The sequence below is a fragment of the Pan paniscus genome, chromosome 13, assembly GCF_029289425.2.
Source record: "Pan paniscus chromosome 13, NHGRI_mPanPan1-v2.0_pri, whole genome shotgun sequence".
NCBI classification, from domain to species: domain Eukaryota; kingdom Metazoa; phylum Chordata; class Mammalia; order Primates; family Hominidae; genus Pan; species Pan paniscus.
In genome coordinates this window covers 76875630-76900291 of record NC_073262.2, presented here as the reverse complement: position 1 = coordinate 76900291, position 24662 = coordinate 76875630, and the positions used below count along the sequence as shown (strand labels likewise).

The window sequence follows — 24662 nt, the reverse complement described above, 5'->3', positions numbered from 1 at the left end:
GGTGCTACTTAAGCCCTAGTACTAAGACTTGACCCTTTTGAGGACTCTATCCAAATTCCCTTGTATTACAGGATCTCTCCACTGTGGCTCATAGGAATGTGAACTGTTCCAATCTCCGTGTGAGCCCTGAGAATTGTTCATCCTACTCTGTTTGGGTGGTTCTTTCCCTGGACTTGTAGTGATTGAATTTACTCATGCGCAAATCATTACTTAGCTGCGTTCTTGAGGGGACCCTCTGCAGCTCTTCAGAGCGTTTTCTCTGTGCAGCTCCCACCTTTCTAGTATACTCTCCCATAAATTCTAGCTGCCTTGGCCTCCTAACTCTCATCTTAGTCTCTTCAACTTGGTGTGACTACTGGGTTCTGTTGGTTTCCCCTCTTGGAATGGTGACTTTGAAAGCATCAGTAGGCAGTAAGCTGGAGCAATTGTAGAGCTTAGTTTATTTGTTATTCTTCTCTCAGGGAACACAGTCCTGTGATGCATATTGTCCTTTGTGTGAAAACTATTATTTCATAGATTTTGTCTGGTTTTCTAGCTCTTTGTAGCAGGAGGGCAGTTCTTGTAGCAGAGGGGAAGCAAAACTCCCCAATACCATTTTAAATGAATTTAAATCTTACTGTCTGCTTGTCAATATTCCAGAATGCCTGTTCTTTCATAGAAATCTATGATTTGGGACTTATTTACTTTCTCTTTTTAATATGTTCTGAATGATCTTTTTGAATAACAGATCTGTTTTCCTAATCACTCTTTCCTAGTATTCAGCAGTAACTGTGTGCCTTAGAGGTACTTCATAGATTAATGGGTTTTACGTTTTATTTATTTATTTTTTTCCCAAGACAAAGTCTCGCTCTGTTGCCCGGGCTGGAGTGCAGTGGTGCGATCTCCACTCACTGCAACCTCTGCCTCCTGGGTTCAAGCAATTCTCCTACCTCAGCCTCCCACGTAGCTGCGATTACAGGCATGTGCCACCATGCCTGGCTAATTTTTGTATTTTTAGTAGAGATGGGCTTTCATCATACTGACCAGGTTGGTCTCAAACTCCTGACCTCAAGTGATCTACCCGCCTCTGCCTTCCAAAGTGCTGGGATTACAGGCTTGGGCTACCATGCCCCGCCTAGTTTTAAAATTTTAAATGAGTTTCTTTTTCAGAATTCTAATCTAGTCTGTATTGCTGTATCACCACATAATTTCAAATAATTTTTTTTTTTTTCTCCTTAAGGTACAGTTGAGGGCTGGGCATGGTGACTCATACCCATAATCCCAGCACTTTAAGAGGCTGAAGCTGGCAGATTGCTTGAGTTTAGGAGATCAAGACCAGCCTGTGCAACAGGGTGAAACCCTGTCTCTACAAAAAATACAGATATTAGCCAGGGGTGGTGGTACGCACGTGTAGTCCCAGCTGCTTGAGAGGCTGAAGCGGGAGGATCTCTTGATCCTGGGAGGTCAAGGCTGCAGTGAGCCATGTTCGTGCCACTGCTCTCCAGCCTGGGCAATAAAGTGAGACCCTATCTCCAAAAAATAAGAAAGTTAAAAAAGAAATTACAGTTGACCCTTGAACAGCTCGGGGATTAGGAGCACTGACCCCTGGCCCAGTCAAAGATTTGTGTGTAATTTTTGATTCCCCGAAAACTTAACTACTAATAACCAACTATTGACTGGAAGCCTTACCAATAACATAAACAGTTGATTAAGCTATATTTTGTATGTTGTATTATTCTATACTGTATTCTTACAATAAACTAAGCTAGAGAAAATAATGTTATTAAGAAAATCGTAAGGAAGAGAAAACGTAGCTACTATTCACTAAGTGAAAGTGGATCATCATAAAGGTCTTTGTTGTCTTCATGTTGAGTGGGTTGAGGAGGAGAAGGAGGTGGAGGGTTTGGTCTTGCTGTCTCAGGTGGCAGAGGCAGAAGATAGAGAGGAAGTGGAAGGAGAGGAAGGAGGGGCAGGCACATTCAGTGTAAATTTTATTGAAAATAATAGGTGTATAAGTGGACACATGCACTTTGAACATGCATTTCAAACCAGTGTTGTTCAAGGGTTAACTGTATTTGCTTTACTAAACCACAGACTTTATTTGGATTTCACCAGTTTTCCCACTAATGTCCTTTGTCTTTTCCAGTGTTGAATACCATGTTGTGTTTTAGTCTTCATGTCTTCTATCTCCTCCAATCTTTGACAGTTTCTGAATGTTTTATTTTTCATCACCTTCAAAGATTTATTTTTGAAGAGTACTGGTTAGGTATTTTGTATAATATTTATCCACTTGAGTTTGATACTTTTTAAAGAAATTATGGTAATAAACACATAATATATGGCCACGCACAGTGGCTCACGCCTATAATCCTAGCACTTTGGGAGGCTGAGGCAGGAGGATCACTTGAGTTCAGGAGTTCAAGGCTAACCTGGCCAACATGGCAAAACCCCATCTCTACTAAAAGTACAAAAAATTAGCTGGCCGTGGTGTCATGCACCTGTAGTCCCAGCTACTCTGGAGGCTGAGGCATGAGAATCGCTTGAACCCAGGAGGCGGAGGTTGCAGTAAGCCGAGATCGTGACACTGCACTCTAGCCGGGTGACAGAGTGAGATTCTGTCTCAAAATAAAAAATGTAATATATTATACAATTTACCATCTTAATCGTTTTTTAATGTGCAGTTCAATTGTGTTAACTGTATTCATTGTTGTATAACAGATCTCTAGAACTTTTTCATCTTGCGTAACTGAAACTCTATACCCATTGAACAACTTCCCATTTCTCTTTCCCCCCAGCCCCTGGAAACCACCATTCTACTGTTTCCATGATTTTGACTACTCTAGATATCTCATATAAGTATATTCATATTTGAGTATATGAATATAAGTGGAATCATAAAGTGTTTATACTTTTGCGACTAGCTGATTTTACTCAGCATAGTGTCCTTAAAGTTTATTCATGTTGTAGCATGTGACAGGATTTCCTTCTTTTTAAGGGCTGAGTAATGTTCTATCATATGTAGATAACATTTTCTTTATCCATTCATCTGTTGATGGACATTTGGTTCTACCTCTTGGCTATTATGAATAATGCATCAATGAACATGGGTTTGTAAATATCTCTTTGAGATCCTGCTTTCAACTCTTTTGGATATATACCCAGAAGTGAGATTGCTGGATCGTATGGTAATTCTATTTTTACTTTTTTGAGGAACCTCAAACTGTTTTCCGTAGCGTCTATACCACTTTACATTCCTACCAGCAGTGCACGGAGTTCTAATTTCTCTGTACTCTTGCCAACACTTATTATCTTGTTTTTTTGATAGTGGCCATCCTAATAATTGTAAGGTTATATCTCATTGTGGTTTTGATTTGCATTTCTCTAGTGATTAGTGGTTGAGCATCTTTTCATATTTTTTTAGCCATTTGTGTCTCTTTGGAGAAATAATCTGTTGAGAACAGACATTTCTCTAGGTGTGATCATTGCTGCTGAAGTGTTGCTGTTTTTAGGCCTTCTTCTCTGATGGAATTAGAAAATATGTAATTATACTCACCCATGTATACATGGATTGGCATTTATTTCTGTCATCTTACGTATTTGTGTATCTATCAGATAGATGCTTTTAACAGTTTAGTTATATCTAAATTGAAAACATTTTGAAAGAACTTTCTACTTCTTTTCCCATGTTTTGGATGGATATTATATATAAATAGTTAATTCAGAATGCTGTGGGAATTTGCACTGGTATCCCTACTTCCCATTACATGCTGCAATTTTGTGTAAAGTTTTACATAAAACATCTATTCAGTCAGATTGACTTAACAGAGTAAAATAGTAATTTCCAAAATAAAGTATGTAGGTCCTAAGTCTAGGGGGCATACATTTAGTCTAGTCACTGTGTTTTTTTTCTTTTAATGCTATCATTGCTGAAATAAGTTATGTAAACCCATTCTTGCATGAGAGAAATTCCTACAACTTTGAATCTTTCTCCTGCTTTTAAGCTTTAATATTAACCTCAAGGAATCTAGGGGTGCGTGTGTGTGTGTTTAAAAAGTTCTCATTTTACAAAAAGCATATGGGCTTTAACACTTCAGGCATAGGCCAAAACTTTCAAATTCTTTGCTTTCGCGAGGCTTTTCTTAATAGATTTGAATAGATCAAAATGTCTTTAGTTGCCACTGAAGCCTATAGTAATGATCCTTAGAAATTTTTCTTTTTCCTTCTTCCTTATTTCTTTTTACTTTTTTATACCTGCAAAGCTGTTAGAAGCTACAGATGACTTGGGTTTCACGACATTTAATATTCATCTAAAATGAGACAGTCTGTGAAAATGGATATTTGTCTTCTAAGTTTAGTTTGAATGTATGTAAGAATTTTTTCTGCCTAAGGAATTTTCTTTTGCTATGTTTTACCATATAATATGTTTTAAGGGATACATTTTAAAAAATCACAAAACATACTTATTTTTGTCCAGGTAGATGATATAAAATACTGTACACAGTAATCGCCATAAATTTGAAAAAAACTCCATAAACAACCTATGGCCTTTTTAGAATTGCAGCTGACTGTGGTAATAGTAATGAGCAGTTTTTAAACTACAGTATACGAAAATGCAATAGCATTTTATTTTGTCTTCATAACGTTAGGCCCAAGTGTCCTATAAATGTTTAAATTAATAGATTTAAATTTTGTCTTAAGTAATTTTATTACAACATTATTCTGCAATATTTCCATTGTAGGTATACAATATTTTCATTACATTTTAGATAAATAAGGATTCCTGGACTGTTCTGGCAACTTAACTATCACTCTTTATTTTAAATTTTTTCATGGAGAGGGGAAGAAGGTATGGAGAGTGGGCCAGTCTGTGTTACCAATTACTTGAGTAGGCTTTTGTAGTTTTCTCTTGAGGAAAATATCCCCAGCGGGAAAACTGGTGGTGTGCCTGAGGTTCTCCAAGTTTCCTCCAAATGTTTTGCTGGTTTCTTTCTCCTTCAGCATCAGCTTTCTATGTGTATAAAGTCTGGATCCTTGCATCCTTCTTTTGCCCAGAATGGGCACAGGTCCCCAGGGTAAAAGTGGCTGTAGAGGTCAAATCACTTCTTCCAAATTTTTTGTTTTCATTTTCAGAATCCCAGACCCTTCAAACAGATGCCTTCTGTATCCTGCATTTTAGATGGCTTTTCTAGTTCTGGTTGGGATTGTTGGACTGCTGTTAGCTTCTACATCTCATCCAGAAGGAGAAGTTTCTCACTTACTTCCAGCCCCCAGATGACCTGTTGAAGAAATCTGGTTTTTAGTCTTATAAAATTTTCCAGAGTCTGGATTTTATTGACTTTATCCCCGTGGTATCATTTAATATGTTCTTCTGTCCTCTATATTTCCTGTAAACTAGCAGTAACATGTAAAGTGTTGGTCAGATTAAGATGACAGATGATGTATATACTTCTTTCGGGAGGTACTATTTTTTTCTCCTGTTTTTGCAGCACTAACTGTCATTGGTAATTATTACCAAGATCCATTAATTTGTTAGGGGATGCAGAATGGTGCTATTCTAAGTTTTTATTCTTTCCTCATTTATTGGCTGGAATATGTCTATAAAGTAATTTTCTTTTCATAACTATTGGTTATTCTGAAAGTACAGTTTCTGTAGGAAAGACACGGTAACCACTTTAACAGTCTTCAAAGAGTTAATCACCTAGCATTCTTAAAAGATGGCCACTGTGAGTTTAAAATTTTGTTTTGGATTTTACTCTGTATGATATTTGGCACCGTATTATCATATTTTATTTTTTATTTTTAAAATTTTATTTCTTTTTTCATTTTTTAAGACATGAATGATAAAGTATTATCACATTTTAAAAAAATGTTAACGTGAGTGGGCTTTCTCTGAGCACGTATTACTTGATAGCAGTCAAATGATTAGAAAAGTAGTGACTAGTTTATTCCATATTAATAGATATTATATTTTCTTGATTTAAGTCATACCTTGAATAAAATTCACATTTTGACTTTCATAATTCACCATTCTAGACTTACCAGTAATCCTTACATACTAATGATTAGAAGGCAGTTCTGAGTGCCAACCTCCCATTTCCTATCAGATACCAGACATTTAGCATCTCTTTCCCAATTCAGAGTTTTTGGAAAGTCATTGACTTAACTAGAGACATGACTTCTACATTTCATGCTAGAGAAGGTTTTGTTAGGTATGGATGAAGTGATGCTGGTACGATCAGGTATATTATGGAAAAAAAATAGATTTTGTAGTATGACATGAAACTCTAACTTATAACAAAGATTCTTTGAGAACATGCTTTTCAAGTTTCAAATAGACTGTGATGGGGAAATAAGCTAATTATAAGTCATGAGCTGCTGCTTTACTGTTGTAAATTTCATTCACTTCTGTTAGTAAAAAATGTATTGTTCCTTTTTCCCTCTCTTTGTAGATTGGTTTTATATTCCTCATGGATCTTATTTGAGCATTGAAATTAGAGTGAGATAAATTTTTCTTGGTGTTAACCTAAGAATTGATTGAAATTGCTTTTATTCGTTTTAGGAAATCTACTTTCTTCAATGTGTTAACCAATAGTCAGGCTTCAGCAGAAAACTTCCCGTTCTGCACTATTGATCCTAATGAGAGCAGAGTACCTGTGCCAGATGAAAGGTTTGACTTTCTTTGTCAATACCACAAACCAGCAAGGTAAGAGATATTTTATGCTATTTATTTGGTGATTTTGTGTAGATTGGGCAGATGTTTAAAGTCATATAGAAGAGTTTTTCTTTTAAAATTAATGTAGCATTATTGTTTTGGGTGATTATAAAAGTAATGCAGAGGGCTGGGCGCGGTGGCTCACACCTGTAATCTCAGCACTTTGGGAGGCCCAGGAGGGCAGATCACAAGGTTAGGAGTTTGAGACCAGCCTGGCCAACATGGTGAAACCACTGTCTACTAAAAATACAAAATTTAGCTGGGTGTGATGGCAGGTGCCTGTAATCCCAGCTACTTGGGAGGCTGAGGCAGGAGAATTGCTTGAACCTAGGAGGTGGAGGTTGCAGTGAGCCAAGTTACGCCACTGCACTTCAGCCTGGGCAACAGAGCAAGACTCCGTCTCAAAAAGCAAAAAAGTAATGCAGAGTATGGAGAAGGGTGTAGAAGGGTATACCCAGTTGTTAACATTGCAATTATTTTTTTCTGGGGAGTATGAAATGGAGTAATTAGTCTGTATTATGTGATCTCGTTCATGTAAAACTAAATGTGTTTGTTTATATGCATTAAAATGTATGAAATGATCATAGACTAACTGATGATTATCTCTGGGTAGTAGAATTTTTAGGTGATTTTTACTTTATTCTTATATTCCTCTATGTTTGAATTTTTTTACAATAAGCATGTATTATATCTTCAATTAAAAAAATTAGTAAAACTGTTTTATTAGGAAAAAGTGAGATAGTTTAAGTTCATTGTAGGAAGTTCAGACAGTAGGGAAATGTATAATGAGAGGGGTGAAAACCACCTCTACTTCCTCTACCTTGATATAACAGTTGTAAATACTTTGGGGATATATCCTTCCATAATTTCCTGACTTTGTGCACACTTACTTACAGAAATAGAATACTTGTTTTACTTGGGATATTATTAATATCTTTCTGGATTAAGCAATACAGACTTAAGTAATAATTTCTAATATAATACTTATATTTATTGCTATATTATATGAATGTAGCACAGTTTACCATTTGCTTATTATTGATAATTTAATTTGTTTTTAATATTTTACTATTTTTAATGTCCTGATAAATCCCAGGTTTCTGTCTGGTGTCCTGAACTCTGCAGAACTCCAGATTTCTATATCTAACTGCCTCCTTGATATTGACACTTGGAGGTCTGAATAGGTGCCTTAGACTTGATATGTCCAAAATGACCTCTTGATTTCACCTTCTTGCACCAAATTCTTCTTTAGGACTGCCATAACTCAATAAATAGCACTGTCATTTCCTCAGTTGCTTAAATCAGTGCCCACCATTTATCTTTGATTCTTCTCTCCCCTCACCCCGTATCCAGTCTTATCAGCAATTTTGTGAGTTCTAATTACAAAGTATATACTGAACTCATTCACTTTTTTCACTTTCACTTACTAGTTGTAGCATCCATTGATTTTTTTTGATGAATTAATTTTTACTATGAGGATTCTCACATGGTGATTTTGTAATTCTATCATTCCTCCTTCATTTGTTACTATTGTACTGTAAGGAAAAGCTTTCTCATCTTCATCTGTTCATTCATGTATTTATTCAGATGAGTGTTATTTTATTGGTTTTAATCTGTCACAAACATTGATTTGATGCTCAAATTATATCCCTCAGATTGGCTCTTCAGGCTGACTTCAGTGTCCTTTCTAAAACCTTTTTATTTTTAAATGATTTTAAATTTATATAAAAGCTGCAAAAGTACACAAGTGCTTATATACCCTTGCATACCCAGATTCTTAGAACTTTTGAGAATAAGTTGTAGACATGATGCCATATTATACTTTGGTTCTTTAGTTTGTATTTACTAAATACAAAGATATCCTCCCACACAACCATAGTAAAACATCAAAATCAGGGTAGTTTACTATGGGATTAACACTGACCCCATATTACCATCTAATTCATAGACTTTATTTAGATTTTTTCAGTTGTTCCAATAATATGCTTTGTTGCATCTAAACCAGGATCATGTGTTTGTTCAGTTGTTTTATCTCATTTTTTCCTTTTCTTTTCTTTTTAAAATAGAGATGGGGTCTTGCTGTGTTGCCCCAGGGTGGTCTTGAACTGTCGGCCTCAAGCATTCCTCCTGCCTCATCCTCCCAAAATGGTGGGATTACAGGCATGAACTACTGTGCCTGGCCTTTCTTTTCTTTCTTTCTTTTTTTTTTTAAAGACAGAATCTTACTGTGTTGCCCAGGCTGGAGTGCAGTGGTGTGATCACAGCTCACTGTAGCCTCAAACTCCGGGGCATGGTCAAATGATTCTCTCACCTCAGCCTCCTGAGTAGCTGGGACTACAGGCACATGCCACTGTGCCTGGCTAATTTTTAAATTTTTTGTAGAGATGAGGTCTTGCCATGTTGCCTAGGCTGGCTTGAACTCCTGGGCTCAAGTAATCCTCCTGTCTTGGCCTCCCAAATTTGTGCCGAGCCCCACCAGCCTGTTTCTATGGAAGAACATTAATAAGGCTGGGTGCAGTGGCTCACGCCTGTGATCCCAGCACTTTGGGAGGCCGAGGTGGGCGGATCACCTGAGGTCAAGAGTTCAAGACCAGCCTGACTAACATGGAGAAACCCCATTTCTACTAAAAATACAAAAGTAGCCGGGCGTGGTGGCCCATGGCTGTAATCCCAGCTACTCAGGAGGCTGAGGCAGGAGAATCGCTTGAACTTGGCAGGCAGAGGTTGCAGTGAGCCGAGATGGCGCCATTACACTCCAGCCTGGGCAATAAGAGCAAAACTCTGTCTCAAAAAAAGAACAAAAGAAATTCCTGCCAAAAAAAAAAAAAAAAAAAGAACATTAATAAATGTTTTTGGTAGTCTGTGTTCATTACAGTATAGCGATTAAAAATATTTTTAACATCATTTTAGTCTCGAGAGTTCTAAAGTAGTATTTTATTCTAGAAGTATTTTGTTCAAGTAGTCATGAGATCATTAGTGTAATACATCAGAAATTCCTGAATTAAATCTCAAGTTTTAATTTTTTGAGATATTGTATTAATAGTTTAAACCTTATCCTAGCCATAAATCACAAATCAGAATTGAGAAGCTCATTTTCAATAGAAAATAGAATCTCAGAGCTGAATATCTTCCTGTCTAGTTTCCTCATAAAAAGAAACTTGAAGCCTAGAAAGATGAAATAATTTGTTCATGGTCACACTTATAGTTATGTCAACCAGAAATAGAACTCAAAGCTTCTCACTTCAAATTTAGGCCATTCTACCCAAATGCATGCTACTTACTGTACTTCTGCATTAGTCCATTTTGTATTGCTGTAAAGGGTTACCTGAGGCTGGGTAATTTATAAAGAAAATAGGTTTATTTGGCTCATGGTTCTGCAGGCCATATAAACACAGCACCAGCATCTGTTTGGCTTCTGGCGAGGCCTCAGAAAGCTTTTTTTTTTGAGAGGGAGTTTCGCCATTGTTGCCCAGGCTGGAGTGCAATGGCGCGATCTCAGCTCACTGCAACCTCCGCCTCCTGGGTTCAAGTGATTTCCTGCCCCAGCCTCCTGAGTAGCTGGGATTACAGGCATGTGCTACCACACCCTTCTAATTTTGTATTTTTAGTAGAGATGGGGTTTCTCCATGTTGGTCAGGCTGGTCTCAAACTCCTGACCTTAGGTGATCCACCCACCTTGGCCTTCCAAAGTGCTGAGATTACAGGCGTGAGCCACTGCACCCGGACGAGGCAGCTTTAACTCATGGCCAGAAGATGAAAAGGGGAGTGGGTGTGTCACATGGAGACAGGGGGAGCAAGAGAGAGTGGAGAGAGGCACCAGACCATTTTAAACAACCTGCTCTCCAGTGAACTAACAGAGCGAGAACTCACTCATTACTATGGAGAGGGCACCAAGCCATTCATGAGGGATCCACCCCTGTGACCCAAACGCCTCCCACCAGGCCCCACCTCCACCATTATGCATCACATTTCAACATAAGTTTTGGAGGTGACAGAACATCCAAACTATATCAACTTCATATTTATCATATGAGTGGTTTTAGTTGTTAGAAATATCATTTAGGATGAATTTAGTTGCCCTTAACACAGTGACTTAAAGAGCTGATTTATTGAGTTAGTAACAGGTAGCACAGTGTTTAGCTCAGTGATATCATCAAAGGCCTGGCTTCTTTCCCCTCTTAAATTTACTTTATCAACTTGACCATAAGGTTGTCTTCCCCTTGTGGTCACAGGATAGATCTGTGTACTTTCTCATCCATGTTCAGAGTGAAACGGGATTGCTTCTAGAAGTTCTCCCAGAAGACTGATGAGCTTCTATTTAACAGCCTCCTACACCCCCTCCAGTAAACCTCTTCTTAAGTCTTTTCATGTCTTTTTTGTTTTTTAAGAGGTGGAGTCTCACCATGTTGCCCAGGCTGAACTTGAACTCCTGGGCTCAAGCCATCCTCCCTCCTGCCTCAGCCTCCCAAATACTTGGGACTACAGATGTATGCCACCATGCCTGGCTTCTTAAGTTCTTTGAGGCAATTAGGGCAAGGTGAAGGTCCTAGAATTTTTTTACTTTCCCTAGGAATGCGATTAAACTGCTTAGTGAAGGCCGGAGCTACATGCCCCACTTCTAGAGTTAGGGGTAGAGCAAGCTTCTCCAAAGCGCTGGGCTCTGCTGGAGAGGAATGGCTACCAAAATGAAAATCAGTATAGGTACCGAGAGGGAGCAGTGGATGCTGGGGAGGCAGTCACTGTGTCCAACAACAAAAAACTAACCACATTTATGTGGTTTTAGTGGATTTGGTGGTAACAATAATCAAGTAATTTCAATCTGTAATACTTCATAGAATAATTATTTTGAAAGGACTCATTTTCCATGCCAGTAATAGGGAAGTCTTTTGTGGAACTTTTATGTTGTATTTTATCGGGTAGTGAAATTGACATTCTGAAAAATGAATGCTCTTGAAAATTGACAAAGGATACACAATTACATTATATATACCTTTGTCATATGACATTAAAAGTAGCTTTTATTTATTGATATACTTAAATCTCCATTTTTACATGGCAAACTGATTTTCCTAACTTGGTTTTTAACTGGTGTTAAATGTGCCTTTATTTAGCAAAGCAAAGGTTATTTTGTATATAGTCTAATTTGGTTGCTGTTATCAACAGCTAGGTTATTACTATGCTGATAACTGGTTCTCAGCATTACACGCTTTTTTTTTTTTTTTTGTCTATGTAACATGTGGGTGATCAAATGCAAACCCAGACAGCCTGTGTTTGAATCCCAGTTTTGTCACTGCTGGCTGAGTGATCTTGAATACAATAGATTTCGTAACTCCTCTAAGGCATAATTTCCTTATCTGTAAAGTGGGCTTAATAAATAGCATCCATCTTATAGAGTTGATTTGAACTTTGAAGTGAGATAATACATGTAGAATACTTAATTTAGTGTCTGGCACAAAGTTAGTTGGCTCATTTTATGATGATTACCTCAGCATACTCTAAACATTCTTCACCGCTTTTGAGTGTGTGTGCATGTGCCAATAGAACTTTATAGTAAAATTAATGATAAGAGTTTTAATTTCAGAAACACGATAAATACATTTATTCTGTTTTAGTTTTCTCACTTATTATCCTAGGTAAGAAAGTCCAAATGTATTACAAGGCCATTTCTAATTTTTTTTGGGGGGGAGGGGTGGATATTCATTTATCAAATCATTATTGTTCCATTGTTCTAGAAAGGAAAGAATTTATGTGAAATGTTTGAAGAATTCATTTGGTTGATAGATAAGTTTTTAGTACTGTTTTATAATAAAGCCATCTTTTGTTTTTCAGCAAAATTCCTGCCTTTCTAAATGTGGTGGATATTGCTGGCCTTGTGAAAGGAGCTCACAATGGGCAGGGCCTGGGGAATGCTTTTTTATCTCATATTAGTGCCTGTGATGGCATCTTTCATCTAACACGTAAGTACAGTTGTTTATTTAATCATTGATTTCATTCAGATCAGTGTTTTCTTTCCATTAGTGCACAAATAAAATTAGAAATGACTAATGGAAGATTGCTTTGCTTTACCAGATGAATCATGGGTTTGTCTGTAAATCTGTGACTTTAATGTTACTTAGTATCATCTCCGTATCTGAAGGCTTATTCCATAGCAAGTATATGCTGCATTGAGATTATATTCTAATTGAACTTTATTCCCTGTTCTGGATTAGAGCAATCAAGAAGTGTTTCTATATGGAACTTTGTTCATTGTAAAGGCATTCTGAAATTGTCTTAAATTGTGGAACTTTATTGCTTTTCTGTGTGTTAAGGAGGCAGAATTGTTAGAGAAGGGGATTCTGATTATTTAACAACAGAGAAAGGCTTCTGGGTTATCTATTAGAGATGAAAGGATTAAAGAGAAACTATAGATCAGCTAGTCCTTATGGAGAGAGGAATAAAAAGGAAAGAGAAAAAATAGAACTGTGGCTTAGTTTGGGCTCTGTTGACTGACTATAAAAGTGAGCCAATCACATAGTAATTTTCTGACAAAATAGAGTTTAGGTTAAGGCTTAGGTCAAGGCTGTACTTTGTGTTAATAGTATTATAATGAGCAAATTAATAGAAACAAGAAAACACAAGTTAGAGGTGAGAGGGCCAGCTGTGGTCTGGTTAAGTGCATTTGTTTCTGGTCCTCAACTAGATAACTATAGTAATTGAGAGTGAGCATTTAGAAAATATAGCAATTTGACTAATTTTTTGGTCATTTGAATAAAGTAATAATAAAATTCTGCCGGTACTTTTTGTGTGCCTTTTATAAAACACCATTTACCTCTGTGGTTTGCATAAGCTGGCTAGAAAAAAGATTTGTTTGCCTAGTATTAGGTTGGTGCAAAAGTAATTGCAATTTTTCCAACGTAATGCCCAAAACTGCAATTACTTTTGTACCAACCATATAATTCATTTGTATTGTATTACAAAACCCCATGACAGACAATTTGAGAAGCATTGATCTAGGTAGTTTAAATTTGAGTGAAGGTATGGTGAGACCTCTGGAAAGTCTAGATAAAAGAATGAGGCTGTGATGGGGAAGTGATCCAGTTTTGTAGAGAAGTTTTAACTAAAGCCTGTACATTGGCAGAACGTCTGTTTTCCTGACTGGTTTTCTTCTGGTTTTGGTGACTGATGTGAGGATTTCATAGAGAAGGTGGAGTGAAGTGTGACTCCTGGATTTCTGGACCAGGTCACTTGAATGAATTGTGATACCATTTGTTGAAACGTTAAACACAGAAAAAGCAGCAAGTATTGAGAGAGATGATGATGAGTTCAGTTTGGGACAATTTAAAAAATTTTGTAGTTGGGGCATCCTGATAGGTGTCTGTCAGAAAGTAGAATTGATAGGACGCACGTGACAGAAGGATCAGGGCAAGAGAACTGAAGATTTGGGTATGAGAAAGTGAGTTGATGGGTGGAAAAGAACTTAAAATAGAGTGGGAGTGAAAATAGGAGAGCACTGAAAAATGGAAGGCTTATGGATCTGATTCCCTGATAAGGTTTCATAACAGGTAGGTTGAGTGTAAGGCTGTCATGTGGTTAGGGAGGGATATTTGACTTAAAATTTTCCAAGCTGGAGCAATTTAGGATGATGGTAAGGTCCTGATGATGTTGGTAATAAAAATATCTCTGGTTTTGTTGTTTCTTACATAATATTCATTTGATGTGGTTTTCTAACCCTTGTGGGGGGGAAATGAATTTGGTGAGGAGCATACATACTATATTGTATTTAAGTCAGGCTAAAGATACCATCATTAAGGAAGGAAAGAAAATCCAATTAAAGTAGATACTATGCTCTCTTAGAATGATTGATCTCAGAATGTGAAAGTGCCAAAATATGCATCTTAGAATTGATGAAATACAATGTATATATCATTGTATAGTACATAGAGCACTGAATGATACATTTATAATCAGAATTTTTAAAAAATCCTTAGATTTATAGTCAGAAAAAAAGACTTGTAGAGATTAGAAAGATTATGGATTACTTTGAGGCTATGAAAATTGATAATTCTTTAATTTCAACAGTCAGATATATGTTAGTGTTTAGAGTACTTTTCAGCTTTCTATTAGAACATCCAAAAGTTAGGGGACAGAAAAAATTGTTAATGAGAAGTTTTAGTTTATCACTGAATTTTAATTTATTAATATCATGTTTCTCTCCATTAATTTGATTAATTTTTAAAAATTAACTTTTGCCTCACCTTGTTTACTTCCCTTGGCTATTAGAAATACGTAAAATATATACATTGTTGCAAACACATATACTTGTTTAAAATGCAAATACTCATCTTGGTGGATTTGCTTTGGCTTTAAATCTTTAAATCACTCTATCTTATTCATTTGACTGATTTGACTCTTATAAGTGTGCTAGATGCTGAGGGATGTATTGGTAAGTAAAAACAGATGTGACCATTTTTCTCATGAGCTTATAATACAGTGGAGGATACAGACATTGAATAAAATGGTCACATAAATATTAGATGTCTTTCTAGTTGTGTACAAGGAGAAAGGAATATGTGTGTGAGTATGCAGTGTTACCTTGAGGAGGTGACAGTGATGCTGAGAGGTAAAAGCTGAATGGGAACTAAGTTAGCAAAAGGAGGAAAGGAAAGATTATTATTCAGAGTAAATGGTTTGTTTCAAGGCCCTATGGTAGAAAGGAGCCTGCTGCCTTAAGAACTGCCATGGTGGTTAGAATGAATGATGAGGAGTAGGAGCGATGGAAAAGAGCCCAGGGATATAGTTAGGGATGTGATTAAGTTCACCATATTAAAGATATCCATCTCAAATGGCTTAAATCTAAAGGATTTTATTTATTTATTTGAGACGGAGTCTTGCTCTGTCCCCCAGGCTGGAGTGCAGTGGCATCATCTCAGCTCACTGAAACCTCCACCTCCCAGGTTCTAGCAATTCTCGTGCCTCAACCTCTCCAATACCTGGGATTACAGAGGCACACCACCACACCAGGCTACTTTTTGTATTTTTAGTAGAGACGGGATTTCACCATGTTGGCCAGGCTGGTCCTGAACTCCTCACCTCAAGTGATATGCCCACCTCAGCCTCCCAAAGTGCTGAGATTACAGGTGTGAGCCAATGTGCCCAGCCTAAATATAAAGGATTTTAAATGGACAGTTGAGGTGGGGATGGAGGCAGATGAAATTGTTCCAGTAGCTTATTTTGCAATTACAGTATTCAGTTGAGTTGCACTTTTAATGTTTTAACCAATCAAAATGGGCTGAGCACGGTGGCTCATGCCTGTAACCCCAGCATTTTGGGAGACTGGGGCAGGCAGATTGCTTGAGTTCAAGACCAGTCTGGGCAACATGGTTAGACTCCTGTCTCTACCAAAAATACAAAAAATTAGCTGGGTATGGCGGCATGTGCCTGTGGTCTCAGCTACTCGAGGCTGGATTGGGAGGGCTGCTTGAGCCTGTGAGGCAGAAGTTGCAGTGAGCCAACATTGCGCCACTGCACTCCAACCTGGGTGGCAGAGTGAGACCCATCGCAAAAAAAAAAAAAAAAAAAAAGGGAAATAAAAATGGAGTAAGTTGCCAATAGTTTGAATTTTCATTTTGTATAAAACTATATTTCCAAGATACTGATAATGATTTCCCTAGATGATGTATGAGCATAAACAATATAGAATACTTAGAATACTTTTTTTTTTTTTAAGAGTCAGGGTCTTGCTATGTTATCCGGGCTGGTCTTGAACTCCTGGACTCAAGCAGTCCTCCGCCTTGGCCTGCCAAAGTGCTGGGATGACAGTCATGAGCCACCATGTCTGGCCAGTAATGTGTAAAGCTTCTTTCACACACAACATGTATTTGCCCAGGTGTGGTGGCTCATGCCTATAATCCTAGCACTTTGGGAGACCTACGCAGATCACTTGAGCTTAGGAGTTCAAGATTGGCCCGGGAAGCACAGGGAGACCACATTGCTACAAAAAAAAAAAAAAAAAAAAAAAAAAAATTAGCCGGCCTTGGTGGCCTGTGCCTTGTAGTTCCAGCTACTTGCAAGGCTGAGGCAGGAGAATCACTTGAGCTCAAGAGTTCGAGGCTGCAATGACCTGTGATTGCACCACTGTACTCCAGCTTGGATGACAACAAGATCCTCTCTCTAAAAAAGTAAAAAAGATTAAAAGAATCTATACATGTTACTTAGTTTGTTTACCCCCAAATAATGTCCCCTCCCACCCCTGGGGTTTGCTGCCTAATGTAAAGGTATTTCAGATCCTTACCCCCATTAGTCATTTAGAGTTTTCGCTGAAGTTTTATTTTCAGTAGGTTTGTTTGCAAAGTGTACTAATGAGGACATGCAAGATAGTAGAAATAATGAAAGATTATTTTCTTGTTTGAATATGTGCAGATCTGGAGTTACTGTAGTTTTTTAAAGTATATTTTTGAAGTTACTGTATGCTAACTCGTAACTATGGATTCAGCTATATAAACGGGAGTTTATCTTTCACTAAACAAGTGCTGCTGAGGTGAAAGTTAGGTCTTATTTTGACACTTAATAAATATAACAACTGTCACAATTTGCATGAGGAATTACAAGCGCTCATCTTTTAATTCTGGTGGTTTTTTTTTCATCAGGAAAGCTTTGTGAGAAGTGTTTTTACAGTACAAATGAATGTCTGCTTATTAAATTTAATTTGAAAACAGAATCAGTCTTCATTTTTCGGAGGGTCACTTATTTTTCTTGCCCTAGTTTAAATCCTTGGAATACTTTTCCAAAAAAATATTGGTTCTTCATTGATAGTAAGGAGCTGAAAAAAAAAATTCAAAGCCAGTTGCAGTGGCACATGCTGGTAATCCTAGCTACTCAGAAGGCTGAGGCCCGAGGATTGTTTGAGCCCAGTAGTTGAGGTTGTAATGTGTTATGATTGTGTCTGTGACTAGCCACTGCACTGTAGCCTGGGCAACACAGGGAGACTTTGCTTCTTTAAAAAAAAAAGAAAGAGAATACTAATTCAAGAATGACCTAATAATCTGCTGTCTAGGTGAAGCTTCACGTATAGTTAATTGAAGATTCTCATCTTGTGTGTAAGCCCAGTTTGCAGCAAATGTGGACTAATTTTATATAGCAGGTAGATGCAGCATTAAAAATTTTTCTATACACAATAATATGGATGGATCTCAAAATAATTATGCTGAGTGGAAGAAGGCAGTCCAAAAAAAGAGCGTATACTATGATTCCATTTATATAAGATTCTAGAAAATGCATACTAATTAGAAAGCAGATCACGGTAGCCTGGGGGAGGGGCAGAGAGAGGGATTATAAAGGGCTGTGAGGAAACTCTTGGGGGTGGTGGATATGCTCATAATCTTGTTTGTAGCGATGGTTTCACAGTTGTATGCATATGTCAAGACATGTATACATCTGACTGTACACTTTTTGCACATTTTGTTGTATGTCACTTTCACCTCATTAAAGCAAAAAAAGTGGGAAAGAAAACTTTTCTTATACTTTTCCTTTTAGGGGAGCTTTGCTTGTACTCTGTTTACTTTGTTTCAGCACTGTAAGCGTTGGAAATAATGTCATATTTTTAGATAATAATTAGCAGGTTGGTGCAGCTATTTGTATTGATTTAAAAATGAAAATAGGGCTGGGTATAGTGGCTCATACCTGTAATCCTAGCACTTTGGGAGGCTGAGGCGAGTGGATTAGTTGAGCCCAGGAGTGCGAGAGCAGCCTGGGCAACATAGTGAGATCTCATCTCTAGAAAAAAAAATTGAAAGGAAAAATAAAACCTGATTATTTTTGAGCCTTAACATTTTATGAAGAACTTTGGGTTTTGGTGCAATTGTAGTGAAATTATTTCTCTCTGATACATCAGTCTTGGAAGTACAAAATATTTTCAGTTACAGAATTTGTTAAACTTGATTCCAAAATACAGTTGACCCTTGAACATATTGGGGTTAGGGGAGCTGACCCTTGCACAGTTGAAATTTGGATATAACTTTTAACTCCCCAAAAACTTAACTACAAATAGCCTACTGCTGACTGGAAGCCTTACAAATAATATAAACTATTAACACATATCTTGTATGTTATATATTTATATTCTATATTCTTACAATAAAGTAAGCTAGAGAAAAGAAAATGTTTTCAAGAAAATCATGGCCAGGTGCGGTGGCTCAGGCTTGTAATCCCAGCATTTGGAGGCTGAGGGAGGAGGATTGCTTGAGTCTAGGAGTTTGAGACCAGCCTGGTCAACATAGAGAGATGCACATCTACAAAAGATAACATTAGCCAACATTGTGGCGTGCACCTGTAGTCCTAGCTACTCAAGAGGCTGAGGCAGGAGGATTGCTTGAGCCCAAGAGTTTGAGGCTGTGGTGAGCTATGATTGTGCCACTGTACTCCAGCCTGGGTGACAGAGTGAGACCCTGTCTTAAAAATAAAAAGGAAGAGAATATGCATTTACAGTACTATACTGTATTTTATTGATACTGTCATCTATTCACAAGATGAATTGTTTGTCTGAAATGGCAGTAACCCCAGGTGCAGACCTCAGTCTATAGTCCATATCAAGCAGTTCACCTTTTTCTTGTATTGTCAATGACTTTTCTCTGCTTCTTGGGAGCATTTCCAGCATCACTAATAGCACTTTGTATAGGTCCCATAATGTTATTTTTTATTTTATTATTATTGTTTTAGAGATAGGGTTTAGCTCTGTTGCTCAGGCTGGAGTGCAGTGGTACAATCATAGCTCATTGCAGCCTGGAACTCCTTGGCTCAAGTTATCCTCCTGCCTCAGCCCCTCAAGTAGCTAGGACTACAGGTGTGCACCACGATACCCAGCTAATTATATATATATGTTTTTTTTTGTAGATACAGGGTCTTGCTGTGTTGCCAGGCTGGTCTCAAACTCCTGGGCTCAAGCAGTCCTCCTGCCTTGGCCTCCCAAAGTGCTGGGATTACAGGTGTGAGCCACTTGCCTGGCTTATGTTATTCAACATTTATAGTATTGCGACCATGATGAAAAATATTAATATGCAGGAACCTCAAGGGATTACTTTTTACAGCAATACACGATTTACTGGAGAAATGAACTGCTCATGTGATGATGATTAATGTCTCACAGTGTTTTAAGATAAGGATACTCGCAACACTCAAGCTTATCCCAATAGCAACCGGAGGTGGCTGTGAAATAATTATGGTAGTACAATATGGACTACAGTTAACTTTATGCAGTTATGATTTTATATGGCATTTTTAGTTTATTTACATTTCCCTTAAATGTGAATGGTTCCATGTATGGTCTGTAAGTGTGTCTAAGTTTTGATAAATTTTAACTTTTTATAATAGAGTTGTATATGTTTTACAGTAGTAAGTGATAAAATTGACAAGTATCTATGTATATTTTATGCATGCATGGCATACCTAGTTTTTTCTTATTTTTTTCCATATTTCTAGGCTACATGTTTCATCTACAAGTTTTTTCAAATTGTTGCAAATCTTCAAAAATTTTTCCATTATAGTTATTGAAAAAAGTCTGTGTGTAAGTGAATCCTTGAAATTCAAACCCTTGAAATTCAAACCTAAGTTCAAGGATGAACTGAAGTATTTATTGACGAGTTTATTAGTAAATTTGTTATGTGAAGCATTTAAAAATATTTGTAAAGTTCAGGAGTTTACATATTTTATTTTACAAATTGTCATACAGTAACGTAACATTCTGGGTTTACAGTTCTATGAATTTAACATGCTTATAGATTCATAAAACCACCACAAGAGTATGGCTACAGAACACTTTCATCACCCCAAAAGCTCCCTTCTACTCACATTCTTTTATGGATCTTTTAGGTGTCTTTAAATACCAGAATGTTCTTTTCATTCTTGTTGTTTTGGAAATATTGCTCTTATTTTCTTCCCAAGTTTGCTTTTTAAAAATTCTTTTTTTTTTTTTTTGAGACAGTCTCACTCTGTCGCCCAGGCTGGATTGTAATGGCGTGATCTTGACTCACTGCAACCTCCACCTCCTGGGTTCAAGCAATTCTCTTGCCTCAGCCTCCCGAGTAGCTGGAATTCCAGTCACCTGCCACCATGCCTAGATAATTTTTGTATTTTTAGTAGAGACGGGGTTTCACCATGTTGGCCAGGCTGGTCTCGAACTCCTGACCTCAGGTGATCCACCCACCTCGGCCTCCCAAAGTGCTGGGATTACAGGCATGAGCCACCACACCCAGCCCCTTTTTAAAATGCTTAACAAAATTTTGTGTTAAACCAAACTAAATTTTGAACTAACGGGCAGAGCTGCCTATTTCTGAAACATATAAAATGTCTGGAAAATACAGGATAATATGAAAATGGCAAGACTCTTGTGTTTGTTAAATTTTTCCACCCAAGGGCCCTAACCACAAAGGATAAGGAACATGATGACTTTTGGTACGTGGTGTAGTGCCACACACTTTACTTCAAGGAAAAGTTTTTAGAATCTCATGGTTTTTTGTTTTCTGTATTTCCAGCAGTCCCCAGTTTGAGAGGCAGGATCTTAGGTTAAGATATAACCCTAGGGCAACCAAGAGGCCTACCTGACCAAACTACTAAGTGCAACTTACAATTATAATAATGAATATTTTTATAGCACTTTGCTTAGTTAGTACTGTTTATTTATTTATTTTTTTGAGGCGGAGTCTCTCTCTGTTGCCCAGGCTGGAGTGCAGTGGCACAGTCTTGGCTCACTGCAACCTCTGCCTCCTGGGTTCAAGCTATTCTCATGCCTTAGCCCTCTGAGTAGCTGGGACTACAGGCGTGCACCACCACGCCTGGCCAATTTTTGAATTTTTAGTAGAGACGGGGTTTTACCATGTTGGCCAGGCTAGTCTCCAACTCCTGACCTCAAATGATCTGCCTGCCTCGGCCTCCCAAAGTGCTGGGATTACAGGCGTGAGGTACTGCGCCTGGCCTTGCTTTATTGTTTTTAATGATGCATTGTTGGGTGTTTTTTTTTGTTGAAAGTAGGTTTTAAATTTCAACACTTTTTTCATTTTTTGTATTTAAAAAAATTATGGTAATATATACATAACATAAAATTTGCTACTTAATAATTTTTAAGTATAGAGTTCAGTGGCATTAAGTACATTCACATGTACTTTAAAAAAATTTCAAATGACATTGCTAATGAATACCCTTTTTAAAAAAACTTTTATGATAGATTTTTCTCTTTCATCTTCAGTAAACAGAATCATGCTCACATAAAACGGCCTGCCAAAGATTAAATACAGGAGAAGGAAACAGCAATCATTTTATAGGAAGCAAATTCTTTTTAAATTCATACATACAGTAACTTATCTGAAAGCAGGGTGCGTTATTTGGAAAAACCACTAACTTTTTCTCTAGGGCTCATTGAGCCAATATGACTTCGCCAGTTTTTGGAAGCAATATAACTTACTATTGCTGGATTTTTAAATATTTGAATATGATGAAGCTATTGATTTCACCAAATCCATAGCCTTTTTTTTTCTTTTGACACATAAAGATCACTGAGTAAAGATTCTTAACTTTTTAAAGCTGTCGTTAGAAGTTTTGAAGTTACATTTCAACAGGAATCTAAGACATTTGTGTGTTATTTGAAGCATAGCACCTTTGGCAGTATCACTATACCTACTGTCAGGCTATTCACAGATAAAACTTGTTAAGGTTTCTCAATAGGTACTTAGAGATATGACCTTGGAGACTAGAAGCAAGAGTGTTGCTTTCTGAGCTATGGGACAGTTTTCTTCCCGGTTTAGAAACGTATAGTAGGAGGGTCTCATATATGGGACTGGTATATAATTAGTTATAGTTGTGGAAAACAAAATTTCAAATATAATTTATTTTCAGCTAAGTTTGCGTGTGCATGTATGTGTGTATGTGTGTTTGACGGTGATGGTGGGAGTAGGGAATATATTGCCCTATTCTTTCCTGAGTTCTGGTCACCAATTGTTGTAGTTAAATTTTCTGCCTGTGGATTTATTTTGAACTTTTTGTGTGAATTTCAGTCACTATACTTTTTCTCGTTAGAGTGTACTCTTTCTAGTTATTAAAAAGAACAGTTAACTGTAAAACAGCCTCAGGCAGGTCCTTCAGGAGCTATCCAGAAGAAGCCATTGTTATCATAGGAGATGACAGCTCCATGGGTGTTATTGCCCCTGAAGACCTTCCAGTGGGACAAGGTGTGGAGGTGGAAGACAGTGACACTGATGATCCTCACCCTGTGTAAGCTTAGGCTACTGTGTGTATTTGTGTCTTAGTTTTTAACAAAAAGGTTTAAAAATAAAAATAAAATTTAAAAAATGGAAAAAAGCTTATAGATAATATAAAGAAAATATTTTTATACAGTTGTACAATGTGTTTGTGATTTAAGCTAATTGTTATTACAAGAGTCCGAACGTTAAAAAAATTAAAAAGTTTATAAAGTAAAAAGTTATGGTAAGCTAAGGTTAATTGATTATTGAAGAAAAAAATTAACATAAATTTAGAATAGCCTAAATGTACATGGTTTATAAAGTCTACACTTGTCTATGGCAATGTTCCAGTCATTCACATTCACTCACCACTCAATCACTGACTTAGCCAGAGCAACTTCTAGTCTGTAAGTTTCATTCATGGCAAGTGCCCTATACAGATGTATGATTTTTTTTGTCTTTTATACTGCATTTTTACTGTACTTTATATTTAAATATGTTTAGATACACAAATACTTACCATTGTGTTACAAGTGCTTTCAGTATTCAGTATAGTAACATGCTATACAGGTTTGTAGCCTAGGAGCAATAGGCTATACCATTTAGCCTAGGTGTGTAGTAGGTTATACCATCTAGGTTTGTGTAAGTACCCTCTATGATGTTCACATAATGATGAAATTGGCTGAAGATGCATTTCTCACATGTGTCCCCATTATTAAGCAACTCATGTCTGTAGTTGGGAGTAGTACTCAATAAGGCAAGTCTGACTCTAAAAACAGCACTGTTTGCCTTTGTACCAGTGCTGACCAATGGAAATATAATAAAAGCCATAAATGTGAGCTACATATGTAATTTAAAATTTTTCTGATAGCCACATTAAAAAAGTTAAAAAGAAACAGGTGAAATCAATTTTAATAATATTTAATGTAACCAAAAATATTATTTCAATATGTCAGTATGTCAGTATGGACTAGCCATATTTCAAGTACTTCTTAATAACTTAATGGTACTTAATATCTTGTGGCTACTTGCTACAGTATTGGACAGCCAAGTCCTGTACTATAAGCATAGAAAAAAATTTGAAAAAGATACATTATACTATTGATAGATTTCTGAAAAATAGAACTGGGGTGGAGGGAGAAATGGGTAATTTTTATTTTTCATTTTAGACCCTTTGCTTTTAAAAAAGTGAATATGTATTATTCTGATTTTTAAATATGAGGAATTTTTCATTTTAAATACCAGTTTTGGATATGATATGTACAAATGATTCAAATATAATTTTCTAGAGTTCTGCATTAAAACAATGATAGGATGATTTTGGCTTAGAATGATGTGATGTATGGAGTTATCAATAATGTATTTCTAAAATGTTTGTTTTTTAAGCTGGGCTAATCATGGTGGTTCTACCAGGATGATTTAGGTAAGGGGTTTACCCTCAGATAATGAACTTAGTGGGTTCTGTTGTTAGAGAACTTACTTCCTCGATTGTTCTCATAGTGTTATGTTTGTACACTCTGTTCTACCATAAAGTGATATTCTAAGAAACTTTAGTGTAGTGAGAGAAAGAGAGAGGGAGTGTGTGTGTGTATGTGTTGTGGGGAGGAGGAAGGGAGGCTAAGGGAAGGGACGGCTGCCCTTACCTCTTTGTCCTAATAACAAATGAATTTCTTTGCACGCAACTGCCTTTTCCCTATTCTGTGTATTCTTGGTGAGGGAATATTATCTAGCTTCCTCCTTCCACCTCAGGAGTGTGAAGGGGCCTT

General features: G+C 37.0%; 1 protein-coding gene across 2 annotated transcripts in view; it reads left to right on the top strand.

The window, feature by feature from the left end:
- Positions 1-24662, top strand: part of OLA1 (Obg like ATPase 1) — a 173580-nt gene that overhangs the window by 12990 nt on the left and 135928 nt on the right. For both annotated transcript variants that reach the window (XM_003824241.5, XM_003824242.6), the window contains 2 exons: positions 6539-6682; positions 12521-12648. In XM_003824241.5, coding sequence (XP_003824289.3) covers positions 6539-6682; positions 12521-12648 — 272 coding nt within the window. The remainder of the gene's footprint in view (positions 1-6538; positions 6683-12520; positions 12649-24662) is intronic.